The sequence below is a fragment of the Podarcis cretensis genome (assembly GCF_951804945.1).
Source record: "Podarcis cretensis genome assembly, chromosome: 8".
NCBI classification, from domain to species: Eukaryota; Metazoa; Chordata; class Lepidosauria; order Squamata; family Lacertidae; genus Podarcis; species Podarcis cretensis.
Genome location: NC_137177.1, coordinates 80,072,829 through 80,088,393, shown reverse-complemented (window position 1 = coordinate 80,088,393; position 15,565 = coordinate 80,072,829). Strand labels below are relative to the sequence as shown.

General features: G+C 49.5%; 1 protein-coding gene across 1 annotated transcript in view; it reads right to left on the bottom strand.

Moving 5' to 3' along the window:
• IGSF21 (immunoglobin superfamily member 21) overlaps positions 1-15,565 on the bottom strand; it is a 239,830-nt gene that overhangs the window by 7,305 nt on the left and 216,960 nt on the right. Inside the window, 2 exon segments of the mRNA XM_079987073.1 lie at positions 554-639; positions 14,609-15,080. Coding sequence (XP_079843199.1) covers positions 554-639; positions 14,609-15,080 — 558 coding nt within the window.

Here is a 15,565-nt window from a genome sequence, read left to right as displayed (position 1 = left end):
GGACAACTGTGGTTTGATCTCTGTGTGTTAGTTTGCAAAGTGGTAATATTCAGTTGGTTCATATGGGATCCAGTGTGGCATAGTGGTTAGAGTGTCAGACCTGGTAGAGACCAGGGTTCAAATCCCCACTCAGCCATGATGCAGGTGTGACCTTGGCGCCAGTCACCGCCTCTCTCAGCCTAACTTACATCACAGGGTTGCTGTGAGGTGTAGTGGTTAGAGTGTCAGACTAGGTCCCAGAAGACCAGAGTTCTAATTCTCCCACTGGGCCATGACACTCACTGGGTGTAACCTTGGGGGTCAGTCACTGCCTCTCAGGCTAGCCTACCTCACAGGGTTCTTGTGGGGATGAAATGGGGAGGAAGAGAAGCGTGTGACCACCTTCAGCTCCTCGGAGGAAAAGGTGTAAGACTATAAATGTAAACAAACCAACAAGATTAAAATGTGAGCTGATCAAACATCTCCCCCATCCTTAGATATAAACAACTCAAACTCATATGAACTGTACCAGATGCCAATAACTCTCAGTGACGCCCTTCGGGTTCATACTCACTTGAAAACCTTGCACCAGGATTCGCACTGTGTCTCCTACTCGGGCTCTTGTTGGGGTCATCATGATCTTTGGGCCCTTGGGAGCCACTGTGGGAAAAGAGAATAGGTGGGTACCCCAATCTGTTGCACTTCCAAACATCCCCATAATGAGTACTGCCAACTGTTGAACTAGTCCCAGCTCCTCTACCTTTTTGACAGAAGCCAGGTCCACAGCAAAGAACAGAGTGTTGTGTTTAGCTCCATCCCAAGAGGTGGTTAGAGTGGGTGGTTAGAGTGTGGTACTGAGACCTGGGTTCAAATCCCACCCAGCTGTGATGCTCACCTGGCGATCTTGAACCTCTCTCCCTCCCTCCCTCCTACCTCCCAGGGTTGTTGTGGGGGCAAAACAGGAGAGGAGAGCCACCCATGTTACCTTGAGATCCTTGGAGGAATGGTGGAATATAAATATAAGGAAGAAAACAAATGAGCTTCGCCCACCACTAGCCCAACTCAAAGGAGATCAAATGAAGTTAATAGACATGTCTCATGTTTATTCATTTTATTGTGTCTGCTCTGAGTATGACTTAGTTTGATATACTCCATTGCAACTCCTTACCTGCCCATTTCTATAGCCTCTTAGAAACATAGGATTGTGGAGCTGGAAGGGACCCCATGAGTCATTTAGTCCAACCCCTTTCAATGCAGAAATCACAGCTAAAGCATCTTCGACAGATGGCCATCCAACCTCTGCTTAGAAACCTCCAATAGAACAGGAACAACAAGGCCATCTCCCCTGGTTGGTGGGCAACTTCATGCATACATTTCCTGGCCAGATTTCACACCTCAATCTTTCCCCCACCTTTGACCTCAAAACTCTGAGATCCAAATGCAAATCCAAGAAATCTGAACAGACATTCAAACCCTCCCTCTCCCACCAACTTGGGGTCCTTGTTCCAGCACCTCAAATTTCAGTGGTCCCTTGTGTGATGCCAAAATCTGGCACCTTCCCACCAGGATGAAAGAGTGGTGGCAGCTGCTGTGACACCCCAGATGTTTGGTGCCCAGTGCGACCACACCAGTAGCGCTCCCCTAGAACCGTCTCTGCTGGTTCATGGCCTGACTTCTTCACAATTTCACAAACTTGCTGACCATTAAAGACGGGAAGCAAAATTCAATACGAAGCAAGGTTGGCGGGAGTTTGCATCTAAACGTTCTGGGCTGGGGGGCTGTTTGAGAGTTCCCTTCTTCCTCGTGGAGGAGAGGATTACATCAGGGAGTGAGAAGATCCCTCATGGACTAGACTCCCTTAGTCCACCTGGTCTACCTTTCTGTTTCCCACATCAGCCAACCAAATGTTTCCAGGAAGCAGAGGCAAGATGGGAAGGTATTGGCCATCCCTCGTCCCTAGCACCTGATAACCAGAAGTTGACTGCTCCTGCACATGGAGGCCCTATCCATATTTTGGCTAAGAAGGTTTGGTCCGCTTTTACTAGAGACTGGGCATTGGAGGGTGGTATACTCTGCCCTCTGGAACTCCCTCCAGCAGGGCTCTTTGCATGTTCTTATGTTTCTTTCATGTCCCTGCACACACACACACTCACACTTTTTGTAAATGAAAATTCCCCCATATATAACAATACCTCACAGGAGACCTGCTGCGGCCCCACTATTTTTTGGGTTGCCCTTTTCTGCACCTTTCCTAGCTCTACAAAATCCATTTTGAAGTGTGGGGACTAGGACCGTTCACAGTTATTCCAACTTCTGTTGCACCACGGATGGGCTGTTTTATCTTTAATACCTTTCCTAACAACCTTCCACACAGAATTCACCAGCACCATTCCCCCTAACCTCCCTTCTGAACAAATCAGAATATAATTTGCATCGGTTGTCCTTAACAAGTCACTGGCTATGTGGGGGTCAGGCGTCTAGGAGGCAGAAAAAGTGCCCCGAGTTGTGTCTTTTTGCGGAGATCAAGCAACGAAGCAGCATGCATAAATGAGATTCGCCGGGCGCTCCACTCTCTTCAAAGGATGTGTGGAGATGTGCTGGAATTGGTAAGGGTCAGAGCTGATTGGATGAAACAAGGAAGGTTACCTTGGCAACGAAAGATCTAAATTCCCTTGGCTTACACTAAGACTGGGGCGACGCCCCCCACCCCAAGGGGGACATGCGGAAAGTGTTCTAGGGGGTTTCTACATTTTCTGTATTTGGAGAGGCACCAGTTGCACTCTTTGTGCCACTGTAGGAAGAAGCTGCCAATCTCAGACTGGCCTGGTCTTTCTCATCAGTTTGACACCTGTCAGTCGGCATTTCCCAATCTTATATTCAGCCTTCCATGTTTCCACATCAGTAAGCGGTGATGTGACAGAAGTTTATAAAATTATGCGTGGCACGAGATAGAGAGGCAGTGTAGTGTAGTGGTTAGAGCGCCACACTAAAACCTGGAAAAAAGTTTGAATCCTCACTCAGTCATGAAACACACTGGGAAGGGAGGGCAGTCACTGTCTCTCAGCCTAACCTCCCTCACCAGGTTGCTGTGGGGATCGAATGAGGAAGAGAGAGAGCCATACACAATACCTTCTGGCATAGCTGACAACTTACAGATTTGAAAATAAGGGACCGGAAGCTTCGGAAATAAGGGATCAGCAGCCAAAATAAGGGATTTTCAGAGCACAGGGATGTTCGACTTCTGAGCCCCTCCGAGCCAAAGGCAGAAAGCCCAGCCAGCAGCCAAACGAAGCCTCAAGCGGTGGTTCCCACATCGCAGCAACCCGGCAAAGGGGATGCAGCAAGGAAAACCACCGGCACCTCTCCGCTGGGAAGCGCTGAGCAAAGGCAAGTCCCCAGGAAATGCAGCCGATTTGATCGGCACAAGGCATGCAAGCTCCACTCCCCAGTCATTCTTAGACTCCTTATTGGGTGAGCAATGCAGCCAAGCAACACAGTTGGAGCCTCCCTCCTCCCTGGCCGGCAGGGAGGGAGGGAGAGGAGCTGCTTCCTTTGAAACCCGGGGAATTTAAGGGACATCATCAATAAGGGACAGCAGCGGGACACGGTGCTGGGATAAGGGACATTCCCGTCAAATAAGGGACGGTTGACAGCTATGCCTACTGGAAGAAAAAGGTGGGTTATAAATGCAATCAGTGCAATGAAGAAATGTTTTCCTTTCTCTCTCATAACATTAGAACTCGTGGGCTCCCATTGAAGCTGAAGCTGTGAAGATTTAGGACGGATAAAAGGAAGGACTTAACATTTAAGAGCATAAGAAGACTGCTGTATCAGGGATGGGCTTTGGTCTTTCAGATAAAATTAACACCCCTTGCCTCTCGTCCTCTGTTCTGCTCAATCCTCTATGTCAGGCACGTCCAACTCTGGCCGTGATCTATCCATTGTCATTGTCAGGAGTTGCTGAGCTTCTTTTAGTGGAGACTTGACCAAAGTTGTTGAGCTTTTTAGGGGGAGCACGGTTTGGAACACAAAGGCGATCACTAACTTGATAACTTGATACTAAGACACCCCTGAGATCGACCGGTCGATCGCGATTGACCTGTTGGACATGCCTGCTCTACGTCATAGTTGTGATGCCCCACAGCGCCTCCTAGGCTTGGTGCCCCATATATCCTAAATCCAACTCTGGCTGGTTCAGGCTAAAGGGGGCACATCTAGCCCAACATCCTGTTCTCTCAACCAGATGCCTCTTCTGGGAAATCCGCAGGTGGGATATGAGTGCAAGAGCCCCCTTCCCTCTTGCAGTTTCAGCAACTGGTGTTTGGAAGCATTGAACTACTGCAATGCGCTCTATGTGTGGCTACCTTTAAAGGTAGGCAGCCCCTCCTCACAGCCCCGCCGTCGCCGCCGCTGCTGCTGCAGCTGCTGGGCCATGTTGCATTTTCCTCGCCTCTCTGCCCTCCTCCTCCTCCGGGCAAGCAGCGTCGTTTGGGCGGCAGCGCCAGCGGCAACTCGCCTCAGATCACCTGACATGGACCCGCCGCCGCTGCCGTGGCTACCTTACCGTAAATACCCCAGCCCAGGCAGCAGCAAGAAGAAGCTGGCAGCGGCGGCAGGTTAGGGGTTAGGGGCGCAAATGACTTGCCTTGCCCTGGGTTAGGGGGCGCAAATTACTTGCCTTGCCCCGGGTGCTGACAACCCACACTACGCTGCTGCACTACATTGCTGTGTTTCCATCAGGGGTGGGCAGGACCCAACCTGGCTTCAAAGGAATTGAGAACTTCAGGCAAACTCCCAAATCTTCCTTTGGTGGAGCAAGGCATACTCACATTGTACGCAGGCTGAGACCCTACCTGCCCGCGGACTGTCTCGCCAGAGTGGTGCATGCTCTATTTATCTCCCGCTTGGACTACTGCAATGCGCTCTACGTGGGGCTACCTTTGAAGGTGACCCGGAAACTACAACTAATCCAGAATGCGGCAGCTAGACTGGTGACTGGTAGCTGCCGCTGAGACCATATAACACCAGTCTTGAAAGACCTACACTGGCTCCCAGTACGTTTCTGAGCACAATTCAAAGTGTTGGTGCTGACCTTTAAAGCCCTAAACGGCCTCGGTCCAGTATACCTGAAGGAGCGTCTCCATCTTCATTGTTCTGCCCAGACACTGAGGTCCAGCGCTGAGGGCCTTCTGGCGGTTCCCTCACTGTGAGAAGCCAAATTACAGGGAACCAGGCAGATGGCCTTCTCGGTAGTGGCGCCCGCCCTGTGGAATGCCCTCCCACCAGATGTCAAAGAGAAAAACAACTACCAAACTTTTAGAAGCCATCTGAAAGCAGCGCTGTTTAGGGAAGCTTTTGTTGTTTAATAGGTTATTGTATTTTAGTGTCTTGTTGGAAGCCGCCCAGAGTGGTTGGGGAAACCCAGCCAGATGGGCAGGGTATAAATAATAAATTATTATTATTATTATTATTATTATTATTATTATTATTATTGCCAGCTGTCATGGGTTAGCTGAAATTCCTGTGCTGCAGGGGGGTTGGGCTAGATGACCCTTGAGGTCTCCTTCTAGCTCTATGATTCTAACGATGCCTCTAACTGCACAGGCACAGCACAGGAACCCTGGCTGGTCACCATTGATAGCTTCCTCTTCCTCTGTGAACAAGATCTCAAAGTAGCTGTTCTATTACAAAGGAATTTCAGAAATAGACTGGAAAGAGAAGCTGCTGAATTGCAACTTATTACCAAACTTAAAACCATGGAGAGACCTGGTCTGAACAAAGACATTGGATTCTTATCTCATTATACATGACAAAGCCATTTTTCACCTTCTCACCCCTTGCTTTTTCCTGTAAGACCTATTGCAGTCGTTAAGAGTCGTCAACAGGCTCATCACAGCTATCTGCCAATCACCCAATCCCACCACCCTTCTGAGTAATACCCCTCCCCACCTTCTCACTATATGGAAGGGTCTGGTGACTTCTGTTTCAGTGTATCTGAAGAAGTGTGCATGCACACGAAAGCTCATACCAAGAACTAACTTAGTTGGTCTTTAAGGTGCTACTGGAAGGAGTTTTTTTATTTTGTTTTTCCTCTGTGAATTTCTGGAATCCTCTTTTGAAGCTATCTAGGTTCTTAGAGAAACAGCAAAGCATGGTTCTATCTGGGATGAGGATGTGGCAAATTTCAGGTGGTGGTAGCAGGTCACAGAGGATGTAACCCTGCTCTCCCCTTCAGCTCAGGAAGAACCAGAATAAGAGCAGTTTGCCTGCATCTTCTCCCTCCCTAATCCATTTTCACACCCTGTTCCTTAATACCAGGCCAAGTCACTTAAATTAACAAGCAGGAAATAAAATGGAAAGGTTTCTTTGCACAGCCTGAATCCACCAAGGCAACATAAACTCTCCACTCACATCCAGGGCCTGGGGTATTCCTCCCTACCACCATTTCAATTTTTTTACGACTGTTAATAAACACCACGATGGCAGTTATGCCTCTTAATAAAGGAGGTGATCACATTTCATGCTTTGATGGAAGAGGAATGGAGGACTGGAGGACTCTCTTAACACCAGCCTTTCTCAACCTTGAACTACAACTCCCATCATCGCTACCTAGCAGGATCAGTGGTCAGGGATGATGGGAGTTGTAGTCCAACAACATCTGGGGACTCAAGATGTTGAGAAAGGCTGCTCTAATCATTCTGCAGTGCTGGGCAGTGACAATGAGTGGGTGGAGCACAGCAGGTTGGCCCAGAACTCCCAAGCAATAGGTGAGGGGGTTAATATGTGTCTTTCAGCTGTGTTAGCATGAGGGCTCTTTGGTTGTTGGCAATCCATCTTTCTCAAGAGACAATGGAAGAGTATGCCTTTGAGTGTGATCAATTACATCCATCCTTGTGGGGTTCCAAGTGGGACACCTTGGTGACCACTGTTGAGAACAGGATGCTGGACCAGATGGGGTCTTTGGTCTGATCCAGCAACCAGGCTCTTCTGAAGTTCCTTAGATCTTGAAGTTCTAATTTAGATTCTGAAGTTCTTCCTTTGATCCTAGAGGAAACTTCCTGACCGTCCGTTGGAATTTTTTACTCCTTGCAGTGAGGATTGTTTCACAAAAAGATACCCACAATCCCTCTGAATATCTGTTGCAGGGAATCACACGTGGAGAGAGACGTGTTGCACTCAGGTCAACATTTGTGGGCATCTGGTTGGTTCATAGCTGTCAACTGCCCCTTATTTGGCAGGAAACTCCCTCATCCCAGCACCGTTTCCCGCTGCTGTCCCAGATTGATGATGTTCCTTAAATTTCCCAGGTTTCAAAGGAAGCAGCTCCTCTCCCTCCCTCCCTGCCGGCCAGGGAGGAGGGAGGCTCCAACTGTGTTGCTTGGCTGCGTTGCTCACCCAGTAAGGAGTCTAAGAACGACTGGGGGGGTGGAGCTTGCATGCCTTGTGCCGATCAAATCGGCTGCGTTGCCTAGGGACTCGCCTTTGCTCAGCGTTTCCCAGCGGAGAGGTGACGGTGGTTTTCCTTGCTGCATCCCCTTTGCCGGGTTGCTGCGCTGTGGGAACCACCACTTGAGGCTTCGTTTGGCTGCTGGTTGACTAAAATCCCTTATTTTGGCTGCTGGTCCCTTATTTTCGAGGCTGCTGGTCCCTTATTTTCAAATCTGTAAATTGACAGCTATGGGTTGGTCAGATGGGCCACTGGCTTGATCCAACAGGGCTCTTCTGATGTTCATAGCTAAACTGTGGAACTCACTCCCACAAGAAGTTATGATGGCTGCCAACTTGGAGGGATTTTTTTAAAAAAGGTTGGACAAATTCCTGGAGGAAAAGGCCATCCATGGCTACTAGCCATGATCACTATTTTCTACCCCCACTGTTGGAGGCAGTATGCCTCTGAACACCAGTTTCTGGAAATCTGAATCAGGGCATGCTTGCAGGCCTCTCTTTGGGGTATCTAATGGGGAACTGTTGCAATAGTTGTGTTGTGCTTCTTCTGGATCCCCCCGTTTTTAATACAAATGGGGGTGGAGAGGGAATTACCACAGATCTTTTCCCCACAAGATGTTAAAAATAGTAGTGTCTCTGCAGTCCAGTACCCCAAATGCCTTCAAGCATGCAGAGGCTGCCCACTGGAGATCAAACCATTTCCCTGTCAATTATTCACTCCTTCCTCTATTATTTACCAATGCCACAAAGCCTGTCTGCCTTCCTTGCTGGTTAGCATTGCCCCAGGCTGACAGGGCAGTGCTGGATAGTCAGGGACATTGGCAGTGGGCCAGAGCCTCTGTATATCCTTTCCAGCACGAAAGGATGGATCCTTGTGGCAGTTCAGTGTAAGGTAAAGGTAAAGGTAAAGGACCCCTGGGTGGTTACAGCCAATCATATTTGTCTATGGGGTTGCAGTGCTCATCTCCCCTTTCAGGCCTAGCGAGCTGGCACTTGTCCACAGATAGCTTTCCAGGTCATGTGGCCAGCAGGACTAAACCACTTCGGGTGCATGGGATGCCGTGATGGAAGCCAGAGAGTTTACGTTCCCATCGCAGCCGTACCTATTTATCTACTTGCACTGCCGTGCTTTCAAACTGCTAGGTTGGCAGGAGCAGGGACAGTAACAGGAACTCACCCTATTGAGTGGACTTGAACTGCCAACCCAAGAGACTCAGTGGTTGAGACCACAGCGCCCCCGCCCCCCTCCCCAGTTCAGTGTACACCAGTGGTCAGCAAACCTTTTCAGCAGGGGGCCGGTCCACTGTACCTCAGACCTTGTGGGGGGCCAGACTATATGTTGCCATGATTATGTCCCACATTTTGGGCAAAAACCCTTATTGGGACCAACCTCAATGTTGCCCAAATGTGATTTTTTAGAGGGGGGGGGAAGTGTTCCCTCATACACCCACGCTGCTTCCTTTGTGTTTTACGCATTGACAGTTATTATTTCTCTCATAAGGCGGGGTGGAGGGATGGGGGGCTGAGGTAAGCGCACCATTCCTGTCAGCCCTGGAGAGCGTGTGCGCATGTGTGGGTAAAGGAAAAAGCCACTGGCCCCACTAAGTCAGGACAGTGCTGCTCAAGCAAAATCTTTCTTTTCCCTGCATGAGGGAAGACGAGGCGGCAGCTATTTACCTTTCCATGGCTTGCACCGTGTGGCTAACATGCAGCCTCCCCAGCAGAGCACAGAACTACTTCCTCCGGCAGAGAGCACCGCCGCCACAGACACCGGTGGGCATTGCTCCTGGGGCACCTCTGAGCCCCTGCCGCCACAACTGCCCTTCCTGAGGTCACTTGCCGGCAACTCCATGGTGGAAATCCAAACTGTGGCTCCTTTCCCCTCTTCCCCACCCCCCACCCCGGAAGAAAACATTGCTGTGCAAGCACGACAGACGAAGAAGGGGCTTGTCTCGAGCAGCTGCCTGCCTCACTTTTAACCCCCAAGCTGGCTGAGTCTCAAAAACCATTGCGCGTGCGCTATGCCCATTGCCTGGATTCCTGGACCATCTGTGGGCCGGATCTAGAAGGCAATTGGGCCTGATCCGGCCCACAGGCCTTAGTTTGTCAACCCATGGCATGGTGTAGACTATGGGTGGGCAAACTACGGCCTGGGGGCTGGATGTGGCCCAATCGCCTTCTAAATCCGGCCCACGGATGGTCCGGGAATCAGCGTGTTTTTACATGAGTAGAACACGTCCTTTTATTTAAAATACATCTCTGGGTTATTTGTGGGGACTGCCTGGTGTTTTTACATGAGTAGAATGTGTGATTTTATTTAAAATGCATCTCTGGGTTATTTGTGGGGCACAGGAATCCATTCAGGTTTTTCCCCCCTTCAAAATATAGTCCAGCCCCCCACAAGGTCTGAGGGACTGTGGACCAACCCCCTGCTGAAAAAGTTTGCTGACCCCTGGTGTAGACAATGCCAAGACAGCTGACCAAGGTCCTGACCAGGAATTTTGCAGCTTCCTACATTCCACCTACATCCGCCACCAACCACTTTCCTGCAGCTCGACAATCCCCTTGCTCTACTCTTGTCACAGACACGGACTCTTAAGATGGGGCTGGAGGGAGGAGCATCCTTCAAATGCCTCTGCACTGAGCAGAGGATCTCCTTGCCCGAGTCCCATTATCCTGGAAGTGTAAGATTTATGTCTCTCTCAGCCAAAGGCAGCTTCTCCACTGGGGATTAACATAAAAGGTATTTTGTCTTTAATATGTAAATGTCGGGTTTGACAGGAGGAGAGGAGCTCTGGCAAAGGCAAGGCTCAATGGAATGTTTGATCAGGACACTCTTCCCAGGATTAGCTCCTTAAAGAACATCGGCTAATCTTCCTCCTCTAGCCTGAGAGGGGAGGGGAGGGGACAGCAAGCGGAGCTGGATCAAGTAAAACGGGGAAGGGTTAATGACTTCTCTTAAGGGATTAAGGGTCCACCCTCTCTCTTTTGATGTTGGGTTTCTCCTGCTATGGTCTGTGGACCAGGCCCTCTAAGACTGAATGATCAACAATGGATGCTAAGCAGAACGTAAGAAAGAAGAGCCCTGATGGATCAGGGCACTGACCCATCTACTCATAGAGGCATAAAGGTAAAGGGACCCCTGACCATTAGGTCCAGTCGTGGATGACTCGGGGGTTGCGGTGCTCATCTTGCTTTACTGGCCGAGGGAGCCAGCGTACAGCTTCCAGATCATATGGCCAGCATGACTAAGCCGCTTCTAGCGAACCAGAGCAGCGCACGGAAATGCCCACCAGAGAGGTACCTATTTATCTACTTGCACTTTGACATGCTTTTGAACTGCTAGGTTGGCAGGAGCAGGGACTGAGCAATGGGAGTCCCCCCCCACCCCCGTCGCGGGGATTCAAACTGCTGACCTTCTGATCAGCAAGCTCTAGGCTCTGTGGTTTAACCTACAGTGATACCTGTAGAGGCATAAAAGCATAGAATTGCAGAGTTGGAAGGGACCACAAGGATCATCTAGTCCAACCCCCTGCAATGCAAGAATCTCAGTTAAAGCATCCATGACAGATGACCATCCAACCTCTGCTTAAAAACTTCCAAGGAAGGAGAGTCCACAACCTCCTGAGGGAATCCGTTCCCCTATCAAACAGCTCTTATTGTCAGAAAGTTCTTGCTGATTTTTAGTCATAATCTCCTTCCTTGTAACTTGAAGCTGTTGGTTCGACTCCTGCCCTCCAGAGCAGGAGAAAACAAGCTTGCTCCATCTTCCATGTAACAACTCTTGAGATATGTGAAGATAGCTCTCATATCTCCTCTCAGTCCCCTCTTTTTCAGGCTAAACATACCCAGCTCCTTCAACCATTCCTCATAAGGCTTGGCTTCTATACCCCTGGATCATCTTGGCTGCCCTCTTCTGCACACGTTCCGGCTTGTCAACATCCTGTTCTCACATTGGCCAACCAGAGGCCAGTTGCTGTAACGTATGGGATGGGATGCCATCTCATGAAATGTTTCTGTCCTACTGATCCAGCAGGGAAATAATGGGTCTGGAAGAAAGCTGGTCCACAAGCTAAAACTGACCCACATGCTATGCCTCAAAAATTGGCAAGGGAGATAGATGGGTTTTCCATGGCAAGCGAGCCACCACTTTCAGAAGGGGCAAGATTCAACTAAGTTGTGGCATACAAGGAACGAGGTTTGCTTCTGCAATGCAAAATCTGCTCTGGAGGGATGGAGGAAGCCCTAGAAACAGGTTGGGGGGGCGTGTGGGAGGAGAGGGGTGAATGTCCCATTGTGCAAGTGGACTTTATTCCTTGTGTGGATATCCTCCTTGGTGCTACATTTCATTCCGCTGTGCACTGTACGAAAGTCTATCTTTTATCTGCCCTGAATCTTCCAACATTCAGCTTCACTGAATGTCCACAAGTTCTTGTGTTATTTCCCTAAGATAAAAAGTCCAGAACGCTGCAATCTTTCTTCATAGGGGAGTCACACACCCCCATCCACTGCCTTGATTAATTTGGTTGCTCTTTTCTGAGCCTTTCCCAACTCAGCAACATCCCTCTTGAAGTCAGGCACCCAGAGCCGTCTTCCAAATGTGGTCACACCATAGATTCGTATAACGGCATTATGACACTGGCAGGTTCCCTTTCAGCTATGATATCAATGCTTTTCTCAGAAGTGGTTGCGAGATTCTTCGCGATGAAGGAATGGCAGCCCAACCCTTATCTGACTTTCATCCGTGCTCCCTCTCTGAACTCCTTCAACAACCAGGAGTTCCAAGTGCGATACAGTTTCTCAGCCTGGAGCACATTTTGAAGGGACGTATGTAGATATATGGGCAAGACATGCCCTACTATCTGATCTCAGGTCGTCAGCTAGGAGAGCCATACTCATATGATTGTATTGAAGTTTCCTTGTGCTGTGTAAGACCACGGGTCACTCTAGCTCTGAATTAGCTACACTGTCAGCAGCTCTCTCAGAATTTCAGGCAGAGGTCCTCGCAGGATGGCTTAAATAGGAGCAAATTAAGCTGCCTTATACCCAGTCAGAGCTGTGGTCCATCTCGCCCCATAGATGGCAAAGTTGTAGGGGCAGTAAAGGCGAGTGGTGGCTTAGTTTGAAGATGGAGATGTGTGTAATTTCTGTGGGTTATTCTACTTCTGGGCGACTCTTCATCTCATGGAATTGTAGGGTTGGGAGGGACCTCAAAAGTCATCTAGCCCAACCCCCTGTGATGCAGGAGTCACAGCTAATCACCACCCTGGGAGCCAGCAGGTTGAAAGGTGAATTACACACCTTCCTAGCAGAGCTAAGCCACTGGATGAAACGGAGGAAGCAGAAAATTCCCCCTGGCGTTCCTTCAGCACGGCTTGCAGTCCACCAAGGCTCGTTAGCTCAAATCTTGCTCACTAATGATGGGCAAGAACAAAGGAGGAGGAGAGCGAAGGTCTGTGCTCACACTCTAGATAACTGGCTTCTTTTTTTAATGAGAAGGAAAGAGAGAACGGAGGAACGAATTGTGTAGGACGGAAGGGAGGAGGGAGCCATCATTTATGCCTGACAAGAGATCTCAGCTGGATGAGGCAATCTCAGATGGCTGATAATGGTCTGAAGAGCCCATTAGACCTAAGGAAAGTACAAGCAGGTGGAGCTGCAGGGTGGTGGAGGAAGGCAGGCAATTTCATTAATTTAAAAGGAACAGTTCCAGGACCATACGCTTGGAAGGACCCCTTTTTGAGAGAGAGCGCCTTCCTGGTGCCACACCAATTTGCTTCCCTCGGAAATACGCTCAAATCTCAACAAGTGTTGGGCCAATCATTTTGGACTGTGTGTGAGATGGGAGGGGGAATTCATGTGGAATTTCACAGTGGGGATGTGTGCTGGTGCTTAATAAAATTTCCTATACTTCTTAGAATGCTTTAAAGGATGTTATAAGAACATAAGGAGAACCTGTTAGATCAGGCCAACGGCCCACCTAAACTGGCATCCCAAAGGGAAGCCTACACAGTGCCTAAATCCAGCAGCAGCGTTCTCCTCTTGCGATCCCCAGCAACTTAAAAGGTAGACTGCCTCTGATCCTGGATGTAATATACATCCATCATTACTGGTAGTCGTTGATAGCCTAATGCTCCATGAATTGGTCTAATACCTTTTAAAAGTCATCCATAAGGTTACATTCCCTCTGAAGGGGCAGGTACGTAGCTTGGGGGGGGCAGTCCTTCTGGAGCCATTGCTGTAAGTTGAGGCTCAGGTGGCCTCAGTGGTGCAGAGTGCCTTCCATCAGCTTCAGCTGGTGGCCCAACAGGCAAGGATAGCCAACTTCTGTTGCCTATGCTCTGGTAACCTCTAGGTTAGAATACTGCAACACATTATACCAGGCAACTCTGCCCTCCAGTTTTGGGACTACAACTCCCATCATCGCTGACCACTGGTCCTGTCAGAAGGGACCCTGAGGATCATCTAGTTCAACCTCTTGCCATGCAGGAATCTCAGCTAAAGCATTCATGACCTCTGCTTAAAAGCCTCCAAGGAGGGAGAGTCCATCACCTCCCAAGGGAGACTGTTCAACTGTTGAACAGCTTTTACTGTCAGAATTTTTTTCCTGATGTTTAGTCAGAATCTCCTTTCTTGTAACTTGAAGCCATTAGTTCAGGTTCTACCCTCCAGAGTAGGAGAAAACAAGCTCATTCCCTCTTCCATGTGACAGCCCTTGTGGATGTACATCATTAAATCCACACAACTGCAAGGAATCCAGAGTTTGCTCATGCCCAACAAATACCTGTACAACCTCTGCTTGAAAACGTCCAGCAAAGGCCCCACTTCCCTAGCCCAGGCAATTGATGCCATTTTCAAACCACTCTAGCAACAGATATGTTTCTCCATAGGTCCAATCAAAGTCTACCCTCCTGCAGCTGGAGCCCATTAGAACTAGTCCTCAGTGCACCAGCACAGAGCAGACATGATGGAGCTCTGCCATAATCACCTCTAGATGGGTCAGTCTATCCCACATTCATCTCCAGATGTTTCAATTGACTCCCAAGTGTGCATCTCACATACACCTCCAGGTGGACTGGTCCACTCCCGAGTGCCCATTCCAGGTTCACTTCCAGATGGTTTGACCCACTCCCATGTGGCCACCCCACTTTCTCCCACCAACCATGGTGGCCATCCATCTTACCTAGCGTCACTTCGGATTGCATGGGCATAGAGAGGGCAGGGTGCTTGACCTCACAACTGAAGAGTGCATCATTGTCTATCTGGGGGTTAAGCGTCCACATGAGCATGGCCCGCACCTCCACGGTGCCATCGCTGATGGGGATGTGGGTGTGGTGGAAGTAGTAGATGGGCTCCACATTCTGGATCCACCGCGGAAACTCCCGGCTCACCACAGTCTCTGGGATGATCTCCGTAGCTGGGCTGAACAAAAGTCCCTGGTTAGGGGTGAGGCCTTTCAAAGGGTCCTCTGTGTAGGGTCTCCCACCCCGGTCCTCCACATCCAGGAGGGAGAGAGACTTCTGCATCTTGGTGTCGTCCATGTCTCGGTGGAAGAGGTTCCGGGAGGCCCGGCCATCTTGCAGCCCGGCGGCATTAATGGGGGCTTCTGTGAGGGGCACCACCTCGATCAGCTCCCCATCTCTCTTGAAGTACACCTGGAGAGGGAAATTTGGGAAGAGACTGCAGTCAATTCCTTATCAAGAGCAGAAATATAGGCCACATTCACACCACACCATTAAAGTGCTCCGATACCACTTTGGAACAGTCATGGCTTCCCTCAAAGAATCCTGGGAGTTGTAGTTTGTTACGGAAGCTGAGACTTTGTTAGGAGACCCCTCCCCGCTCACATTTCTCTCTCACGGCCCTGCAGCCCTGTTTCCATTCTGCTGCCATTGACTTTCCATCAGGGCCTTCCCTATTCACCTCACTGTTGCGAAATTAAATAACTAGTGTATATTGTGCTGTCATTACGTTATTTCACACCGTGAAACGCAATAGAAACTGGGAGGGAGGGAGGAGCATAATCAATTACGTCTCATTTGTAGGTGGAAAGCAACAACAGCTAATACAAATCACATCTGATGCATCAGTTTCTGTTCCAGACATGGGACAAGGAAGCGGATATCAGATTTCCATTCCC